The sequence below is a fragment of the Notolabrus celidotus genome, chromosome 18, assembly GCF_009762535.1.
Source record: "Notolabrus celidotus isolate fNotCel1 chromosome 18, fNotCel1.pri, whole genome shotgun sequence".
NCBI lineage: Eukaryota > Metazoa > Chordata > Actinopteri > Labriformes > Labridae > Notolabrus > Notolabrus celidotus.
The window spans coordinates 16,984,613-17,004,333 of NC_048289.1; the positions used below are offsets into that span (position 1 = coordinate 16,984,613).

Sequence of the window (19,721 nt, forward strand, 5' to 3'; positions counted from 1 at the left end):
TTTGTGAAAAGACCCATAGTTTTTTTTTTTAACAACATCACTGACTGAGCTAATACAGCACCCTAGAGGGCATCCCTTAATGTCACTGTGAGGGAGTTGATGGGTATGAGGCATCATCTGTGCCACCAAAGTACCCATAATCACAGTAAAAATACACTTCTGGGTGTTATGAGTTTTATGGAGCAGTTATCAACACTTGCCAACTGTTTAAATTCGCCTCCATAGTGGAGTTTTTAAAGAGGAATACACATTTCCAGTTAAAACTTTCCCTTTGTCACAAGAGTTAGCAAAGAAAGTAGTTACATATGGTTTAATGTATCGGAGAAAGACTGGGGTCGTTCACATGAACTGAATCTTTGACCAAAATCACAGAATTCTGGTATCACAACCAATGCATACATAATGATTTTGTTGTATATTGTTTGTTTGGTGGTGGTGTCCTTCCATGAGAGCTAACAGGGCTTTCTGTGTGCTTTATTTTTCTGCAGTTCAGGGTATTTGGTTCTGGACAAGCCTTTGGACCGAGAGTCTCTGGATTATTATACGCTGGTGGTCACAGCTTCAGACGGACATCCAGAGGGGGTAAGAAGAAGAGCTGCACAACAAAGACATTAACTGGTTGTTAACTTGAGCTCTTTAGCATCCCCGATGGAAGTAAACTGATGGGCTGCTGAAGGGGAAACTGAATCCTTCACAGTGAGAAACTAAAAAGCAACTGTGGTGTTTCATGAAAAGAAAAATATTGGTGGCAGCCTTTGGATATACTTCTCTTTTCACACCCACACTTAAAAAACCCTGAGATAACCATCATACTCAAAGTAAAAAAGCCCAAATCTTTCTGTAACAATGGGTTCAGTTGAGTTTTTTGATGTGAAAAAGAAACTGTCCCTTCAACTCTGAATATAATTAACAGATTAGAAAGTCTCTACAAAGAAAATCTATGGTGATGTGAAGCTCAATTTGCCTTCAGTTTTCTTATACAACTCATTACAATAAGATAGGATGGAGAAGACCTTCTCGTGTCAGAGTGTGCAATAAACAAAGTGCAATAACTAATTCTAATTCATTCATACCAAAAAGGGACTGCACAGTTATCCAATAATATTCAGGGTATAGAAACATACATTCTCAAAACTGCTTAATACTTGGCAGCAAGGGAGAAGTCAAGTAAAGATAACCAATATATGTTGCCAGTAAACCAACAGTCAATCATTTTAAATATGAGTCAAGCCCTTCTCAAAATCAATCAATCAATAATCTTTATTTGTATAGTGCCAAATCACAACAAACTTTATCTCAATACACTATTATAAACATAGCTGGTCTAGATTACTCTATATAGGATCAAAGTGTGCCAATTGCCCCGGAAGTCTAAGTCTATAGCAGCAACACTAAGAGCTGGTTCAAGCCTGAGCCAGTTCTAACTATAAGCTTTATCAAAAAGGAAAGAGGGTGTCTGCCTCCCGGACCCTGTCTGGTAGATAATTCCAAAGGAGAGGTGCCTGATAACTGAAGGCTCTACCTCCTGTACTACTCTTAGAGACTTTAGGTACATTAAGCAGGCCTGCATGCTGGGAGCATAGCCTTCTAGAGGGGTATTAGGGCACTATGAGCTCTTTAAGATACAAATGTACCTGACCATTAAGAGCTTTGTAGGTCAGAAGAAGGATTTTAAATTATGTTCTAGATTTTATGGGTAGCCAGTGTAGAGAAGCTTACACTGGAGAGATATGCTCTCTTTTCCTAGTCCTAGTCAGTGCTCGAGCTGCAGATTTTGGACCAAATGATGGTGGTGTGATAAAATATGTCTCTTGATGTCGACTGAAGATCTCAACACACAAAAACACAAAACACAGTCACAACCACAACATTGGTGATGTTGGTTGTAAGCAGAGGTCAGAGGAGGCAGAATGAAAGCTGAAAGGGCTGAGCAGAAAAAAAAAAAACAGGCTGTGTCCTACCAGATATTGGGTGTGCTCAGGTTTAGATTTCAAAGACAAACTGTGCAAGAGACCAAAAGTCCTTTGGTCACTTTGGTGATCAAGCAAAATTAATCTTCTACCGTCAGAGTATGTGATCTGACTATCTTAGAGTGGGCATATACAGTGCATTTTAAAGCTGGTTCTGTCTTGTTTTTTTTATGTTGCATGACTGATTTTTCCCGATCAGCTGCTCTCCAACAATCAGATTAATTTCTGGCATGTTAGAAAGTGTAGTCGACCAGCAGCATGCTCTCTCTTGGCCTCAAACCAATTCCTCAACTTCAGGGTGTTTTTTCTCCTGTTGACAAAAAGTTGACAATATCTGAAAGCTCTGGGACAGGTCACGTGACAGTCGGGATCCATGGCCTCTTCAGCATCTAGCCTGGCTGGTCCCTTGTTGCCATGAATGAATGCGTCTTTTAAAAATACCAACAATACCAAATATCTCTCTTTAAGGTCATTTTATTTTAGAGTGAACCACTGTTTTCTCAAAATGGATGGTAATAACACAGTGTAGGACAGAAGATGTTTAAGAAGTAGTGCCGTGGATCCCATTGCTAGGTATCCCTGCATCGCCTCTGAGAGCTGAATGAGCATTTCGCAACACAAAATGAATGGAGGCAAATCTCCTGCAATCCAATGCAACAGCTTTATCACAAGTTCTACTTAATGAAACTTCTCCATTTTCAGGTTTTTGTCTCGTCACACAAAAGGTTTATCTGCAGATGCAAGAGCTATTTTGCAAGGACGGCGGCATGCATGCCCTTTCTCACTCACTTAATTGATCACAGGTCACTAGAATCACTTTCTCTACTTCTCTCTGTTTGTGTTCTTCTTTTCTGTCCTTTTAAAAAGTCAAATCTTTAGACACTCACATGAAAGTCAAATGAAGACAATGGACAGAGCCCCCTGCCCTTATCTCTTTCCCTCCCCTCTGCTCCTTTTTCCTCTCCCCTGTTCTCTCCCAGTCTCTTCCTCATCATCCATCTATTAGTCCAGCGTTAAGGAGAGTATGAATCTCTTTTTCTCTACCTCTCTTCCCCCCCTTTTCCTGCACATGTCAATTAAAACAAAAGGCAAAGTTCAAGGTCCCTCTGAGAGGCGAAAATGCTGATTTGAATACTCTGACCTTCTCGCACACACACCCACACACACAATATGACAGGGGAGACTCAGTGGGAGGAGGATGGAGAGAGAAAGTGAAGAAGAGAGAGATGAGAGAGGTATTCAGGGGTCCTTTATTACCTTAACTACTGCACTGTGTTCATACACAGCTCTATAAAGGATCCTGACACATACACACCGAGAGACTTGCGCACACATACTCACTCAATTGTGCTCTGGACCTTGACAATTAGCGTATTATCTTTGTGCCCCTAAGGTCTTTAAGCCAGAAAATGGCTAAAAGTAGTTTGCACATTTTTCTGCTTGACACTCCATTATATTGTGTATGTTAAGAAAAAAAGAGTTGAGACTTGTGGGTGGAGAGAAACAGAGAGAGAGGTGTATGAGAGGAATAGTATGAGCTACGCAAAGAGACAAGAGGAGAAGACGAGCAAGGGAAGAAATAGAAGAAGGAGAGTAGAAGATTGGGGTGTAGTAGCCTTACACAGGACCATTAATCAGCATCACTCTACAGGCCTTGGGTTGTCTTCATATGCGTGCACACACGCACACACTAGTCTGTGTCCCCCATTATTAAATGTCCCGTTGTGAGAGTGTCAGACTACAAAGTGCCTAATTGGCTATTTGGCCAGTGAATCCATCATACTGCCACACATTGAGGACCCTACAAGCCTGTGCAGTAAACCACCTCCAATGTAAGGGCACTGTGTATTGTTGGACTCAAGTTAAACTTTGGTACAGCACAGTTTATTGTCATTAAATGGACTGTACGGTACTCAATCATGGCATGGCTATGTGAATGAGCCTGTGTTCTCATCACTTAGTCATGTTAGAATTGAGGGTGCTGTAGCTAAATTAATGATGGTAAAAATGACTTGGTACATTAGTTTCTTTGAGTTTTTTTCTGAATAGTGCTGTGCATTTTCTGCTTTGGTTTACATTTCAGTCAGAGAAAGTTGTGTCAGAGCCCAATCACAGACAGAGACAGGCAGGCTTATATAATTTATAGTGAGCATGTGTCTTACCAGAGGACATTGGATACTCCAATAATGGCCAAGCACAAAGCTATACGTTTACAATACAGAGTAACTAGACAGAGTAACCCAGCAGAGTAATGAATTAAATGGTGAATAAACAATGGACAGTCTACTTCAGAGTGCACTAGTAAAGGCTGATTTATACTTCTGCATTGAATCGACGGCGTAGCCTACGCTGGGGGTCCTCATAGCTCCCGTACCTACGCGGAGGCCTACGCACGTACCTGATGTGCACCTCCTCCAAAATGTAACTAAGCGTAGAATCGACGCTGTGATTGGTCCGCTATGCAGCATTGTGTGGTTCCCGATTTATATCACTTCCGAGATCCCAGAGATCAGCCGCTCATCGGCCTGTATTTCATCTCCTCCTCTCTACTCTTCATGTCTGTATGATAAACAGCAACATGTATCAGCTGTAGATTAACATAACACGCTCTGAATCGCTGTGGAAAAGTGAACAGAGATCGTAGCGGGGCCGGAAGCAGGCAACCAGCTATCAGAGAGACCAGACTGCCCTCAAGGGTTTCGGCAGAGAATTGCTGCGCGACACGGACACATCAACGCACGTATGTGGTGCTCATGTCCGCGTCAGCCCCTGCTGCGTAGGGGAGACACAGAAGTATATATCAGCCTCAGTGTTGCAACAGAAGTACAGTGAATTTGAGTTTGACATGACTTAAACTGCACTTCTCATGTATATAATAATCTATGGACCAATTGGCCACTGTCTGATGTTAAAATATGCCTCTAGGAATGTTTGCAAAATTTTCCAACTTTCCAGTTTAGCCAGCAGTTGGTGATAGATAACTTTGGGCTAAGACTTCTTTTTCTTAATGGTGCATTACTAAAAGTCCAATTAACCACTTGAGAAGCAACCATGTACTCAAATCAAAAATACAATACATTTTCTGCAAAAAAGGTACCATCATTTCATCAGGTTCATTATATCCCCAATGGTAGCGACTGGTAATTTGTTTGTGGTGAGTCCCAGTTTCACTGTGACCAGTAAGGTACACAGACGTTTCACTGGCTTACTAACAGTTTTGTCTGGATTGCATATTTCCCTATTGCTCACACTGTAGCTACTGAGGGTAGATTTTTTTATTACTCATTTGTTTAAAGATATATAGGATTAAGAATTTTGCATGATTAGGAATAATAAGGGGTGTGGTTGGCTGACAGGTGAGCACATTGTAGCTGTTAACTAGGAGGCTAAAGGCCCACCTCAGCTCTATCTCTCTGCCTCTTGTTAGGTTGAGTTAGCATTTCCAATTTGGCAGCCGCCATACAAAACTCTGCATCAGAAACAAATTTGTGACATCACTGAAACTACATCCATATTTCAAATCTGTGGGATTATTTACAACTCGTGGGTCTTAAGTTTGTGAGATAACACAATGGTTCAGCATTTTAAGCTTTGAAGCCAAGAATCTAAATGCCAATGAACTTTTTTCTGCATACGCCAAAGCCTGCTGATACATGATTGATCAATGCCACTTAAACAACATATTGTAAATAACAAAAAGAACACTTCCATACCAAAATCCAGGTGCCCGCCTACATGCTATATGTTTTTATGTAAAGAGATTATGCATATTGTCATATCACTCCTTGCCACAATGTAGCTTACTGATGAGTCTTTAATAATATGTATACAACAAGAGAGGCGCCTGGCATGAAATAATAAGTTATGTCAGGATAAGGCTACAAAGGCTTTTTCCCATGCAATGTGAAAAATATAGAATATTGCCAGCATATCTTTCAGTAGCTACATCATAGTGCAAGAAAAGCCGTCTGGTATTTTAGGTTTGTGATAGTCATTTTGAGCTGGCAGACATCAGCGGATTTCCCTCTACATGTAGCTGATGAGGAATTGTGAAGACTGGCAGGGATTACCTGCGGAAAGTGACACATTTTACTGAGAAGGGGATAAATTCACAGTTCTGACTTTCTAACCTTTTGAAATCAAGGCTCCACCCCAGGAAACTAGCGCAATGTAGAATTGTAATGACCGATTGAGCTATGAAAATTAACCTGTGCAGTATGTAGTGATTTGCTGGTTCATCATTTTTAAGGCAATTTTACATAGAATGCACTTTGTTGTGATAATAATGTAGAGCCATGCATGGTATACAGCTGAAACCTTACACATAGGGGGGTGGGAGTTGAACTTTGGCATGTGGCCATCGTTTCAGCATGATAATATACTCTTAGGTGAGCTGTTATTGAAAAATGATGCGCTTACAGCTGCCTGATGCAAAAAAGGAGCTCACTGCATCTCTGTCTCTCTCTTTGTGGCTGTCTGAGTGTGTGTTTGCCAGCATTTTCCACAGCTTCCCTTTTTATTATATCACAGCTTATTCTGCTTTACATATATTGGCATTCACATAAACTGTTTTGTCAACTGTGAGCTCTCAACCTCAAATTACTTGCATCATCGTATGCCCTGCCAACCTCAATAGCCTGTTGTCACCTCTGCGATTGTCACTCTCCCACACACACACCCCCGCACACTGCATTTTCTCTTTTCATCCCAGTGGTGTGAATCGGTTAGCTCATCCTCATTTTCCACCTCCCTCCAGTTGCCTTTTTTGAAAGTCAAATCTTCTATCATTCTCTCGCTCTCTTTCCTCTGTTCTCATGAAAGTCAAAACAATAAATTGGTGACCTCCCACCACCTTCTTTTTTTTCTGCTCCTCTGACCTTACTTGGTAACATTTTTGTGCTTTTGCTGTTGGTTTCAAAACGGTGAGAATAATTTACTGGGCAAATAACATTACAATTAATTCCCTCCATGAATTCTTCAGTTAATAAATTTGGTTTGTTGTAATTCCCATCTCTGTTGGCAAAGACTTTCTAGGGTTATAATTACCAGATTAATTTAATATTAGGTTTTGTGTGGTCACAAAAATTGCCACACTGTTGACACCCTGCCAAAATATCCATTGGTATTTCCTCAAAATCAGCATTCATCTCCTTTCCATGAAAACATCACATTAACATATGGTGTGTTGAACAAATTAAACCAACTAAGCTATCCATTCATGAAGGCCTGCCATGTGATTGATTAGGAATGACTGTTTCTGTGATATACTGTACTTCATCTGTAGCTTATCCTACTTGGCATGTTGAGTCAGTTAATTTGTATAGCATGGAGACGGCTAAATGATTATACATCATCACCATTGCTAGTCGACACCAGAATTACTAATCAGTATAACAAACTTTTAATATTTCCATTTAATATTTCCATACCGTAGGCCCTAAATGTCGTGTCTAAGCCACCCACCACCAGCCAGGGCTGTAGCTCTGGTTACTGACTGCTGCTAATGCTATAATCGACCCAGATATAAACAAACACAGATGACAGATCTCATCTTGGTGTTTCAGTTAGGCAGTATTTTGAAAATTAAGAAAAGGTTGTTTTTAGGCTGAAACTAGCACATAACCACCAAACCAGTGCAATATGTTACAAGTAGGAATGAATACTGGGGATGCTAGCTCTGCTCATGTTAGCCACACTCAACAAACCAGTTTGACATTGTTTTGAAACAACTAGGAAAGTAGTTGTTGCTGAAAGTAGTATGTTTTATTTGTAATGCTTATGCTCCCAGTACACTTGTGAATAGAGGATTTGAGCTTGTGGATACGCCTGCACCATTATAACTTACTATCATGCTATTGAATGTAAAGTTTAAGAACCAAAACAAAGTCCTGATCACGATAAATAAGTGTTAAGGACTCCTTGAAATGTGCCAATCACTGTCCAATCCCATTGGTATATCCCATCCTCAAGCTATTTTTTAAAGTCTTATTCAGTCGACTTCAGATGGTTGTTGACAGAATAATTATCTTAGATCAAACAGGCTTTATCAAGGGGCACCTTGTCTATGATAATATGTGCAGGCTATTAGACACACTGGGCTCACCACATTAAATCGAGCCCGTCTGTAGCTATTTCCTGATGATGAAATGGCATTTCATTGTGTTGCATGGCCTTATCTGTGGAGGGTTTTAAAGTAATTCAGAGATATACTTATCCATTTGATTGAAATACACTATAATAACTATAAGTTCTGGATAAATGTAGAGGGAGGCTTTTCTGATTCTTGGCATAAAACAATTTCAATTATTGCACCATAAATTAAAATCTCAATTTTCCCAATGGAAACAAAGATGACATTCAGTATAACTCTATGCAGATGATAGATTAGTTTATATGATGTATGACCAACATTTTCATTTTTAAATACCAGTCCAGATATATGTTCATCCATCAACTGCTTGTCATTACAAACACAAGTCAAATGTGACACACTCTTCAGATATACAGTAGAAAGGAGGTCCAACACTTGGGCTCCTTTTGTATTACTCACCTCTTATCTGTAGCTCAAACAAATTACACTTCTATCTCCAACAACAAAAAATTGAATGAAGACACTAGAGATGGAGACACCTGCCAACATCAATCCAGCCTGTTTATTGGTAGCCCCATCCCCAACCTTCCCCCATAATTTTACCAGTACAGTTACTCTACTTGTGCCTCAAACAGGATATTGGCAAAAACTGCAATCTTTGATGTGAGTCTTTACGGGGAATAATAAAGAAGCCAATATCAGGTGGTCAACGTTTCAAGTCCAAAACTGGGGGGATGTACATGCCCAAATATAAATCACACATTATCACTTGGTATATATATCAAGAAATCTTACTCAATTAATGGATAAGAATAAAGCTAATAAAGCCTACAGGGCTTACTTGGAAACATCCAATTCTATGTTGGTCCAAGAAAAAGGGTCATTTATCTGTGATTAATGCCCCCTCCAGAGATGTATGCTCCCATATACAATACAATCTGGGATTGGAATATTTCAGTTAGGACAAGACTTGGACATTGATGCAATTTGAAAGCATGCTACAGATGCTTTGAAAATCTTGGTCTCTTTCTGAACACAGACTTTCTTAACAACTTGGCCGCCCTTCTGTGATTTTATTTCTCCCTTTTTGTTGGAAAGAATATAGGTGTTGAGTGGCCCATTAGTTACCTTTAAATCTACTGTAGTGCTAACACTTCAAGCAAAAAGTGATGGCACTTCCTGTGCAAGCCTGCAGCTCATTATCAAGTTAACTTGGCTCTTTAGTTTGTTATATAAGAGAACTGTTAATAAGAGGACAAAAATAGAAAATGAACAAAGAATAATAAAACTTTCTGATGCTGCAAACTGAATATAAATTAATCTTCCCACACGAAATGTAACTCAAGTTTCTGTTTGTGTATGCAGACCTCCACTGTGACTGTGAACATTGTGGTGACAGATGTGAATGACAATGACCCGCTGTTTGATTCTTCACTGCCGGTGAACCTCACTGTCATCGAGGAGCAGGATCATGCGTATGTTGGACAGGTCAAGGTAGGAAGACGCAGCCTCACTTGAACACATTCACACACACTTAAACACATGCACAGGGAACCAGCAAACACACACTTCCTTCTATTTTTTCTACTTGCTCTGCCCTGTTGCTCATTATAACTTCAATTTGATTAGATTTTATTTGACATCTTTCTTTCAAATATGTAAACAAAAAACACAAGTAAAAAAAGAGAAATGTATTCATGTATTTGCTTTATAAACATATGTGGAGGATCCTCTTTGAAAATGTTTTTAGTCTGTGTACACATTTTTTGATACTACAACAGAGGATTGGGATCACATAAAGGAATAAAGATCAACATTTTTAGAATAAACTCTTGATATTAGAAAAATTAAATTTGAAGGGTACAAGAATACAGTCGTAGATATGAGAAATAAGTCACAATTTTAGGCCTTGGTAAGTCTATGTGGTATTTTGAAGGGGAAGATCAGAAGAGCAGCCAGCTGCCTGCACCAAAAGGAGTGAAGTGGAGTGTCTTTCAATAATAACTGGATACTCAATCTTTTAGCACATCATCACCAAAATTGTCATAAAAATCAGGATTTTGGTCATATTGTGGAAGAAACTGAGTCTGTTATGAAGGACAGGCTAATAGGCAGCCTATGCCTGCTTTGGCATCCCCTGCTCATCTTCAGCTGTCGAGTAGAACTTCACAAGATTATCCACATTCTTCATTTAAGTGTAGGCAGCTGGCTGCTCTTCTTATATCTTCCTAGATGTTATTTTAAATGAAAGTTCATTGTATCCTAAAATGATGCCTTTTTTTCATAAAATGATAACTGTTTATGATTTAATTATTTTAAATTCATGACTTTGATCTTGTATATTTACATGTTTATTCTTGTATATTATAACTTTGTGCTGGTATAGTTGCAACTTTAATCTATTGACACAACTGTAAAAGCTGGCCGCTCCTCTAGTATCATCCTATATGTTGTTTTACCCACCAGCTAGATTAAATGAGCTTGTAATTAAGACTTCTTTTTCATAAAATCATATTTTTATTGTCCTAAGATTGATACTTAATTCTCATACAGTTTTTGCTTTAATCTGGTAAATGTAGGACTTTTTTTCTCATAGTATTACAGCATTATTCTTGTAAATGTACCACTTTATTCCCACATTTGAAGCTATTTTCTTCTTAATGTGGACCTAATCCTCTGGCATATAGAATTCAACTTGCTTTTGTTGTATGTTTAAGAGCATATTTTTGTGTAGTTGTACAACTTGTTGTGTGTTCTGTCTGCACCAATCCTTCATTACAATGAAGCATCATCAAAATTAGTAAAAGATTACAATTTAGCCCACTGTATCAACAATTCCTGACTGCACATCTGCTTCTGTACATGCTCTCCCGCTGTCTTGGCCCTTTTTAATTGCAGATTACCCTTGTTTCTGTTTTTGTAGTGGTTTTATCTGCTTGTTTGAACATGTAACACAACTGTATTTGTCACTGGGGCTAAGCTCATGTCACACTTTAAATAATGTGTCTTAAATCCTGACGTGAGGTCACCACCCTGAGAGAAAAACACATAATTACTCAAATTATAAAGGTTCCTTTAAGCCTCATCAATACTTCTTTGTCTTTTCCTCTGCAGTCTCTCACCACACTCACAAAGCACACAAAGATTCACAGAGGCTCTAATTAAATTCTGCTCTTATAATCTCTCACAACGGGGACCGGAGATCCCTAACATAGCTCTGTAAACCTTGGTTGCTTTGTAATTAGGACTTCATTTTATTATACTCTGAGGACTGTCTGTGCATATTTGTAGGTTGAGAGGATTTTAGAGAATTGTGTGTGAGCATTTTGCACATTGGGGACGGTGTCTAATTGGGTTGGATGCTTTTACCTAATTTTAAATATTACTTCTTGAGAATTTTTGACTCCCCATCCACATCCCCGAGACAATAGAAATCTCTCACCATGAGTGGAATCTGATTTTTAACAAAGAACTGCAAATAATCCATCATAACATTTGGTTTTACTCTTTTTTTTGTATCTAGCCTTTGATAGTCTCAACATGCTCTATATTTTTTGTTGATTGATTCTTCCCAAAAGTTTATTGACTCTTAAATCCAACCATCTGTGTTTTTACACACTTACCATTTCAATTTGAGCATGAAGCAAAGACGTGTGAAATGCAGGGGAAATATAAAAATACCGCCTTGAAGTTATCATGGCCTTTCAAGGTTTCACTCATTGGCTGTCTAAAACCGCATATTATCATACTTTTCATACAAAGTATGACATTTCATTGAGTATGTAGTACATTTGGAATTCATAGTATGTATAGTGTGTGTGCAAGAAATGTCAGGATGTGTACTAGACTGAACAGAACTTTTTAGTATGAGACAGGAGCTCACTTGTCAAGCTCAACCACCCTGAAATGCACAACAGCTCTTCAAACTACCCAGTAGAGGAGCTTGCCAGCTGGCAACAAGCAAGTAATACATTGTATATGTGGTTGAAAATGTATTGAAAAAACTACAAGTAACAAATCTTTGTATATTGTTGTTGAATTCAATACATGGTGTGATGGGTGTGCTAGCTTAGCCAGCATAGGGCTGATTGGAAGTACATGATTGATGAGGTCTTATGACATGAAGAGAGTTGTGTGTTAGTTTGTAGTAAACAGCATGCTAACTGTCAAAGTGTTTATGGCTGTGTCTGATGATATACTCAGACTGTATAAAAACATGGACAAGATTACAGCTTCCTAAAAATAAAGCCAGACATTTGGAGCTCCCCCTACTGACCAGCTGCAGTATAGATCATAAAGCCTGCCTCCTCCATGTCCCATCCAACAGATGGGACATGTGTCATACTTTGAAATTAAAATACAAGTCATATAATTTCTGCCAATATAGCTGATTATTATCTTGTTGATTTATGTGCTTGTGTTCATTGTTCTGATAATTTTTTCGTTAATTAGTTATTTGATGCTATAAAGGGGTATAACACAAGTCCAATGCAGAAGTGCTAAAAACTGCAGTTCATCGAGGATCCGCATGAGGCTGGCTCCGGAAGTACCAGAAGTCACATACACATGAATGGGAAAAAGACGATCTTTACAGCAGAAATAAACATGTTTACAGCCTGGTTCAAAAGACGAGTGTAGTCCGAATAGCTAATTTCTCGTTCGGCACACACTGTGAGGGGGGTGAATTTTTTTCTAATGCGTCAATTTCGAAGATATTGAGATTACGAGTCTTCCAATGAGAGGCACAGATGACTTGATTGACAGGCGGGACACTGTAGCTGTTGGCTAGGAGGCTCAAAGCCTTCCTCTTTACGTTGCAATCGCTCGACAGCAGCAATACGGCTGCCGACAACGACTGGCATCCAAACAGCACTTCAGAAACAGATGGGTGACGTCACAGATCCTATGTCCATATTTCATACCGTCTATGGTATAACACCATGATTGACAGCTCTGTTGACAAATGCAGCTCATGCAGGCTATGTGTAGCAGATTAGTGAAGTAGCAGTGGAATGGGGAAGAGAAAACATATTGAATCTAACACAAGAGTAATTACACTTTTCATTACCATGTACGCTCAAAATTAGAACTTGTCCTGAAGTATACTGTGCCTACATGAGGGATCTCTGTCAATTTAGCAAGTTGTACGTATATTTTTGTTAGCAGAAAAGGCTGGATGCCAATGTCACAGTTCCAAGAGCTGGTTTCTATGGCCCAGGCTCCTAACCACTGCAAAATGTTACAGGGGTATTTTGACTTCACTTTTGTACAACCGGAGTAGGAGAGGGCACATCGTCCATCTTTATATGCAGTCTGAGGTTTGAACTTGCATTGTAGTGTTTTTTATATGTATGTGTAATCTTAGAGAATTATTTCACTAAAAAAGTGGGTAGATTTTAACAAGAACTTTCTTAGCTGAAAATAATAAATCTGTGTCAAAAACAAATATACTGTAATGTTAAAAAAAGACAATAACTCGCACATATTTTTTTGCACTGTAGAATGAGTTCTCACCTGCATCCTCACCCTTGTCCTATTAACAAGAAGACTCCTAGACTTTTTCCAGACCTAATAAGACAGAGGTCATCAGTAAATCTGACACTTTGTTGGGCTCCAAGCTTTAAAGATGCACATTCGGTTGAAGGCTTGCTTGGATTTGCTCCAAGCCTAATTCATAGCCTTTATACAGCGCTGCCAGGGGGTCTTGGAGCAGCCTGATGCTTTGCCAGGTTCTAAATGTTAATCATAGTTATAAGGTTGGACACTCAAACCACTCCAGAGATAAATATATGGCCCTCCAACATCCATGTCATGGATTTTCAACACACCATACCCTTAACAGGTTTCCAACCTAAAGGTTCAATATTTCTTCCAATTTGCAGAATCTGGCACTGCTCCAAACTCGTAAACCCAACCTTACCCATAAAGAGGGCATTTAATTCACAGCTTTCCAAGTTTCAACTCTGGCTAAGACCTTTGGGTTCGTTCCAAATTCAACATGCAAAAACACTATCCTAATCTTCAGAGAGGGCACTTGAAAGTATTCCAATCCTGAACTTCCTCTCTTTCAAGGACCCTTGGATTTATTCCAAACCAAAACAGACGGTGTGATCCCTCAGCAGGCCATGCAAGGCACGACTCCGGGCCTCATTCCAAACCAGGGTCCCTACCTGTAGCTATTAAACAAATTTCCTGAAGAATGAATGGGGCCTGACCTTGGTGAGCTGGTGGTTGTATGAAAGAGGGCTGGAAAGAAAGCAGAAAGCGAGACAGGCACGGGTGGTTGAGAAAAATGGGAGAAAGACACTTGGGAGAGGAAAGGGAAAAAAGGAGACAACTAAGCTATAAAGGTTAGGTTCTTAATGTGAATTTCATGAGTTGAATATAGGAGAGAATCTTGGTGAATTCAGAGAGGGGAAGATCATCAAAGATAGAAAGATGTTAGTTCCCAGAATAACTTAATGCAATACATAACATTAATGCCCAGGATGTAAATCTGCTGCGCTCTTTGGCAGCTGGAGTATAAACATTATTAGACTGCAGAACCGGAGTTAAAAAATCAAGCATCTTTTAACAAACTCACTGCTCCCCAAGCATCTTTTCGTGAATTTATAGCTTCCACCTCTATGATGGAGCTGAGTTTTTCAGTCATCCATAGACAGAGACAGAATCAGTGAAATCACCTGCTGCAGATGACAGGAAGGATAAAAAGGTGCGCACTGTTGCCATGATTGCCAGCTTATTTTGTGTTTTTTTTACCCTATTCATGTAGGATCAGTGGATATTGCTTGATGGGAACTAACTGATTTTTAGGAAAGCAGTAAAATATACTGCCCAATTTGGCATGAAAGACACATTTTGTCGTGGTTTGTATCCTAAACATCAGTTCAACCAAAAATAGCAGTGTGAAATGCAATGAGAGGTATCTTTCTGTGCTACAGGGTTGTACCCAGAAGATGGAACTCCAAAAAGCATCACTGCACAAAGGGTGTTGCATATATAGGGATCCAAACTAGTCTAGTGTTACCACTTCTTAATGCTTTTCTTCCTCGCTAGGTCGTATTCATGCACTTAAAGAAAATGGTATTAATCTTTTGGAGTGCTGGTTCTATTGAAGATACTCCACAATTTAAGAAATGGTCAAAGACGTCTGCTTGAAAAAAAAAAAAGATTATGGGTTGTGATTGTCATTAGGGAGATTCAAGAAATAATCACTTGATATTTGTATCTTTGTTTCCTCTGCAAGAGAGAACATTCTTCTTTGTCACGCCACGACAAACTGTCAAATAGACTTCGGGTGAGGCACAGGAAGGACCTGATGGGGACCCAAACACAAAGAAAATCACTCCTCTCAATACAATGTAGACCTAAGAACACTAGTTTGATGGCTTGTATGTATGCGCATCTTACTGAGAAAGGACTTCCAGGCTGTTATAACACCTAACTATGTGGTTTATTGGCGCTGCAAAATAAATGCACTCAGAGACAGATGGAAAAAAAACCTGTAATTTAGTTTCACTTGCAGGTACTTTTCCTGCTGTATCCAGAAATGAAATTAGAGGTAGAGGTGAGAAAGTGATGAAAAGAGAGGAAGCAAAAATGGGAGGAAATTGGTAGGAAAGAGTAACAGGAAAGGTAGGTATAGTGATTGTGTATATTTCAGGCCTTGAGCTGTTTTATTTTTTTTGTCCGTGTGTGTTGAAAAGCAGCAGACGTTACGCTGCTGAGACATTAATCCTATTGTGTTTGTGGCTTTTAACTGTCTGGCAACGTAATTATGCTGAGAGAACTGTGAGAAAGACTGTGAGGGAGGGATAAGACACGAAACAAAGAGAGAATAGAAGAAAAGGATAGAGGCTAAGAACAAGGCACAGACAGTACCTGACTCCAGGAACTGCAGACATCAATATGTTTGACAGGAGGATGATTAAAGCAGCCTACTATCCCGCAAGTATTTCATCCTGAGTCTAAACTCCAATGATATGTCAGCTGTACTGTAGGCTTAAGGGAATGTTATAATGTTCCCTTCATATCAAACATCTGCCCATGAATGCCCTTCTCCAATATCCATATTCATACAGGCAGGAAAGAAGAGCAATCAATTTCTTCTTTTTCTTTTCTTTTTTCAGGCTGTTATCATGGGGTTTAGTTTTTGTAGTAAATGCTCTCATAAAATGACAAAAGATTGACACTTTGCACATTCCGATGTGCAAAAAATCAATCATTTGTCAACTTTGAAAGCTTTTTTTTCCTGCAAAAGTCGAGTAAAAGCACAGGTGAAAAAACAAATAGACATGCATTTGGAGAAGGCTGTGATAGCTTGGAAAGGGTCACTTAAAATAATTATTTAATATTTTGGTAAACACATGTTCACTATCCATCTTGGACTGAGAGGTTAAGATTAATACCACTTTTGATTACAAAAAGCTTTTGCAAACTTTGGGTTTGCAGAGCCTAGCATAAACAGTGGAAAACAGCTAGCCTTGTTCAGTCAAATAACAAAATGTGCCAATCAGGGACTTCACAACACATTAAATGTTGCAACCATAGACTGTATAAAATATGGACGTAGTATCTGTGACGTCACCCATCTGTTTCTGAAGCCTTTTTTTGAGGCCAATCGTTGGCGTCAGCCATATTGCTGCTGTTGAGCCAGTGTGACGTAAAGAGGCAGGCTTTGAGCCTCCTAGCCAACAGCTACAGTGTTCCCGCCTGTCAATCAAGTCAGCTGTGCCTCTCATTGGAAGACTCATAATCGCAATATCTGCGAAATTGCAGCGTTAGAAAAAAATTCACCCCCCCACAGTGTGTGCCGAACGAGAAATGAGCTATCCAGACTACACTCGTCTTTTGTACCAGGCTGTAAACATTTTTATTTCTGCTGTAAAGATCGGCTTTTTCCCATTCATGTGTATGTGGTTTCTGGTACTTCCGGAGCCAGCCTCATGCGGATCCTTGATGAACTGCAGTTTTTAGCACTGTCGCATTGGACTCATATTTTTAAACAGGAGGTTGCCCCTTGGTTGCAACTTGTATCGTTCTATATAAATAAATAAATAAATAAATAAATGAATAAAAGACATTGTTGGTGTTTTGCCAAACTATACATAAGAGAGTTATGTTGGGCCGGCTTGAGAAACAGGTGATATAGTGGTTGCTGGGGGCACAATGCTCAGGGGAGTGCTATTGGGTCTTAAGTTTTAGGGACTGTGCCCTTTTTTAAGCATGCGGCACCTAAGACGTCAATTTCAGAGCACTTCTTACAGTTACTGTTTCTAGGTTAAGACACTTTGGCTCCAATTCATAGTGACCATAAAGTCATATTTGCTCTCATTCAATGCCATTTTAAAGATGGAATGTAAAAGCAAGTAATCTGTCATGTTGTAGAATAAGCAACAACCCTAGAGCTGGAAATTGCACCTCAACAAAACAAGAGTAGTTTCTCCTCTGCATGGACCTCCACCATTGTTGTTGACAAAGTTGATATCAGAAGTCCAGCCCCTTCTTGATTCCTATTGGTCAGTCATCAAGAAGTGACATTGACAAGAGTAGCGTTTTTCTAAAAATCTAACTACTTTCAATGCAGAGCAGAGTAACTAAAGAAAATAGGAGCTGGGTTCATGGACACAGCCTCATACGGTTGCCCTAAAGTTGATGTTAAATATGAACCTACAGTTGAATTGACAACTTCACTGTTTGCCCCTTCTGTTAAAAAAAAAATTACATCATTAACCTATTCTTCCAACAGAGGATAGATGATCAGAAATGGCTCCAAAGTAGATGTTGTTTATCAACATTTCTAGGGGTGGATCCCCCAGAATTCATCAGGAGCGCTGACAGGTGGGCAGGTTGTAGCTGTTTGTCAGGAGGCTGTAAGACCGCTTCAGCTCCACCTCTTTATCTGTGGCTGGGCTGTGAAATCGCAGAGACTGCAACCATATTTGACAATTGCGATTAATAGCAATAAAATAAACAGCCAACATGTTTTTAGAATAATAATGATTACGACAAATCTTGATCCAATTTATCTGACTCAACACTTAATAATGAAGAAATGCCTGAGGGAAAAAAAAACAAATCATGAAGATTAAAAGCTGTAATTGAGTGTTAATATAAAAGCAATTTAATTCTCCCACTACCAAATCAGGAATCAATCAGTCGAATGCAGACAAGTCATTACCATAGGAATCTTTGCCATCTCTACCATCCATCCCATATCAAGTTAACCAGTTACTAGTATGAGCAGGCAAGCTGTTCCCCTATGTCTTCATTCTCTAAGCTAAGCTCACCAGCTCATGGAGTAGCTTATTATCTAGAGTAGAAATGTACGTCATTCAGTAACATCACTTCATTAATGTTACTGTAAACCACAAGCACATAAACAAACACAAATGATCTGCTTCTCCTCCTCTACATCTCATAAATTGTCTCTCCTCTTGTTGTATCCTTCAGCACAAAATACATCTCTAAATACTCCACCCCTTTGCTTTATCTCCCCTTCTCTCCCCCCACCCCCCACCCCTTTTCCTCTCCATCTTTCCCACTGTCCATGTATCATTCTGTCTCTCTGCCTTCTCCAAACAACCAAAGATAATCACCCAAAGGCTGAATGCTCCATTAAATTTATAATAGTTTTACACCAAGATATCGATGAACCGCTGAATGCAAATTACATCAAGAGGACTTCATTCTTCTCCACAGCCGACGTCACACTGGCAAAACACAACCTAATTTCTATTAATCCTAATAGTGAGTGTGTGAGATAAGATGAAACTTTAATGAATCAAAATTGGATGAACCGGGAAAAATGGGTCACTGCAACAGCAAGAAGTGAAACAGTGCTGCAAAAATGGGTAGTAGATTAATGCACACATTCAACTGACAGTTCTGACACTGCTACAAAAATGCCAGTCTATTATATTCAGTTACATAATGAAAGAAGAGATGAGGAAGCAACATAAATATACAATATGACTGAGAGCTCCACTTATTTTTAATGTAGAGGATAAAGCATGGTTTGACTGGATACATTGGAATCCATATTTAAACTACTACCTTTAAACTCAGGAGTGAACATAAACGGTGTAATGCGTTAGTCACTTGCAGTGTTGTTGCTCCATCATTTAAATACTCCATTGTTATCATGCTATACATTCCCCCCATTATTGCATTTCAGCTCATTATATGTGTCTCTACTTGAATCTGGGCCACCTCTCCTCTGTCTGCAGACTTGGTCTTCTTTTAGAGTGGGTTGGAGAGGAACTGCACCCAGATAGCATTTCTCTGTTTTCACTCCTACTGCTTTGGCTGAATTTCCAGCAGCAGTTGGGGCTTTTAAAACTTTAGTGGTTTGTTTTCTGTTCTGGTCGGAGGGTTAGATGATATTTTTTTCCCAGAGCTAAAAATTAAAAAAATATTGGAAAGGTATGGTGGCTGACAAGGGCAGACGATCTGCATGCTCTTCAAACGTGCTACAAGTGCAGAAATGATGCAAGTTCACAAATGCATGTAAAAATCCAAAGGAAATACCACATCTGGAAACACATTCCAAACACACAATGATCCAAAGCACTAAACTCAACACACAAAATCTTCAAACATATGTAAAAGTAAAAAGCATTGCAAATCGAAAATGTTTAAACTAAACTGCTCCAGGCCTG

At 39.3% G+C, this 19,721-nt stretch overlaps 1 protein-coding gene across 8 annotated transcripts in view; it reads left to right on the top strand.

The window, feature by feature from the left end:
- The window catches only part of LOC117829876 (protocadherin-15-like), a 245,906-nt gene that overhangs the window by 127,108 nt on the left and 99,077 nt on the right, over positions 1-19,721 (top strand). For all 8 annotated transcript variants that reach the window (XM_034707604.1, XM_034707609.1, XM_034707610.1 and 5 more), the window contains 2 exons: positions 489-582; positions 9,427-9,555. In XM_034707604.1, the coding sequence (XP_034563495.1) occupies positions 489-582; positions 9,427-9,555 (223 nt within the window). The remainder of the gene's footprint in view (positions 1-488; positions 583-9,426; positions 9,556-19,721) is intronic.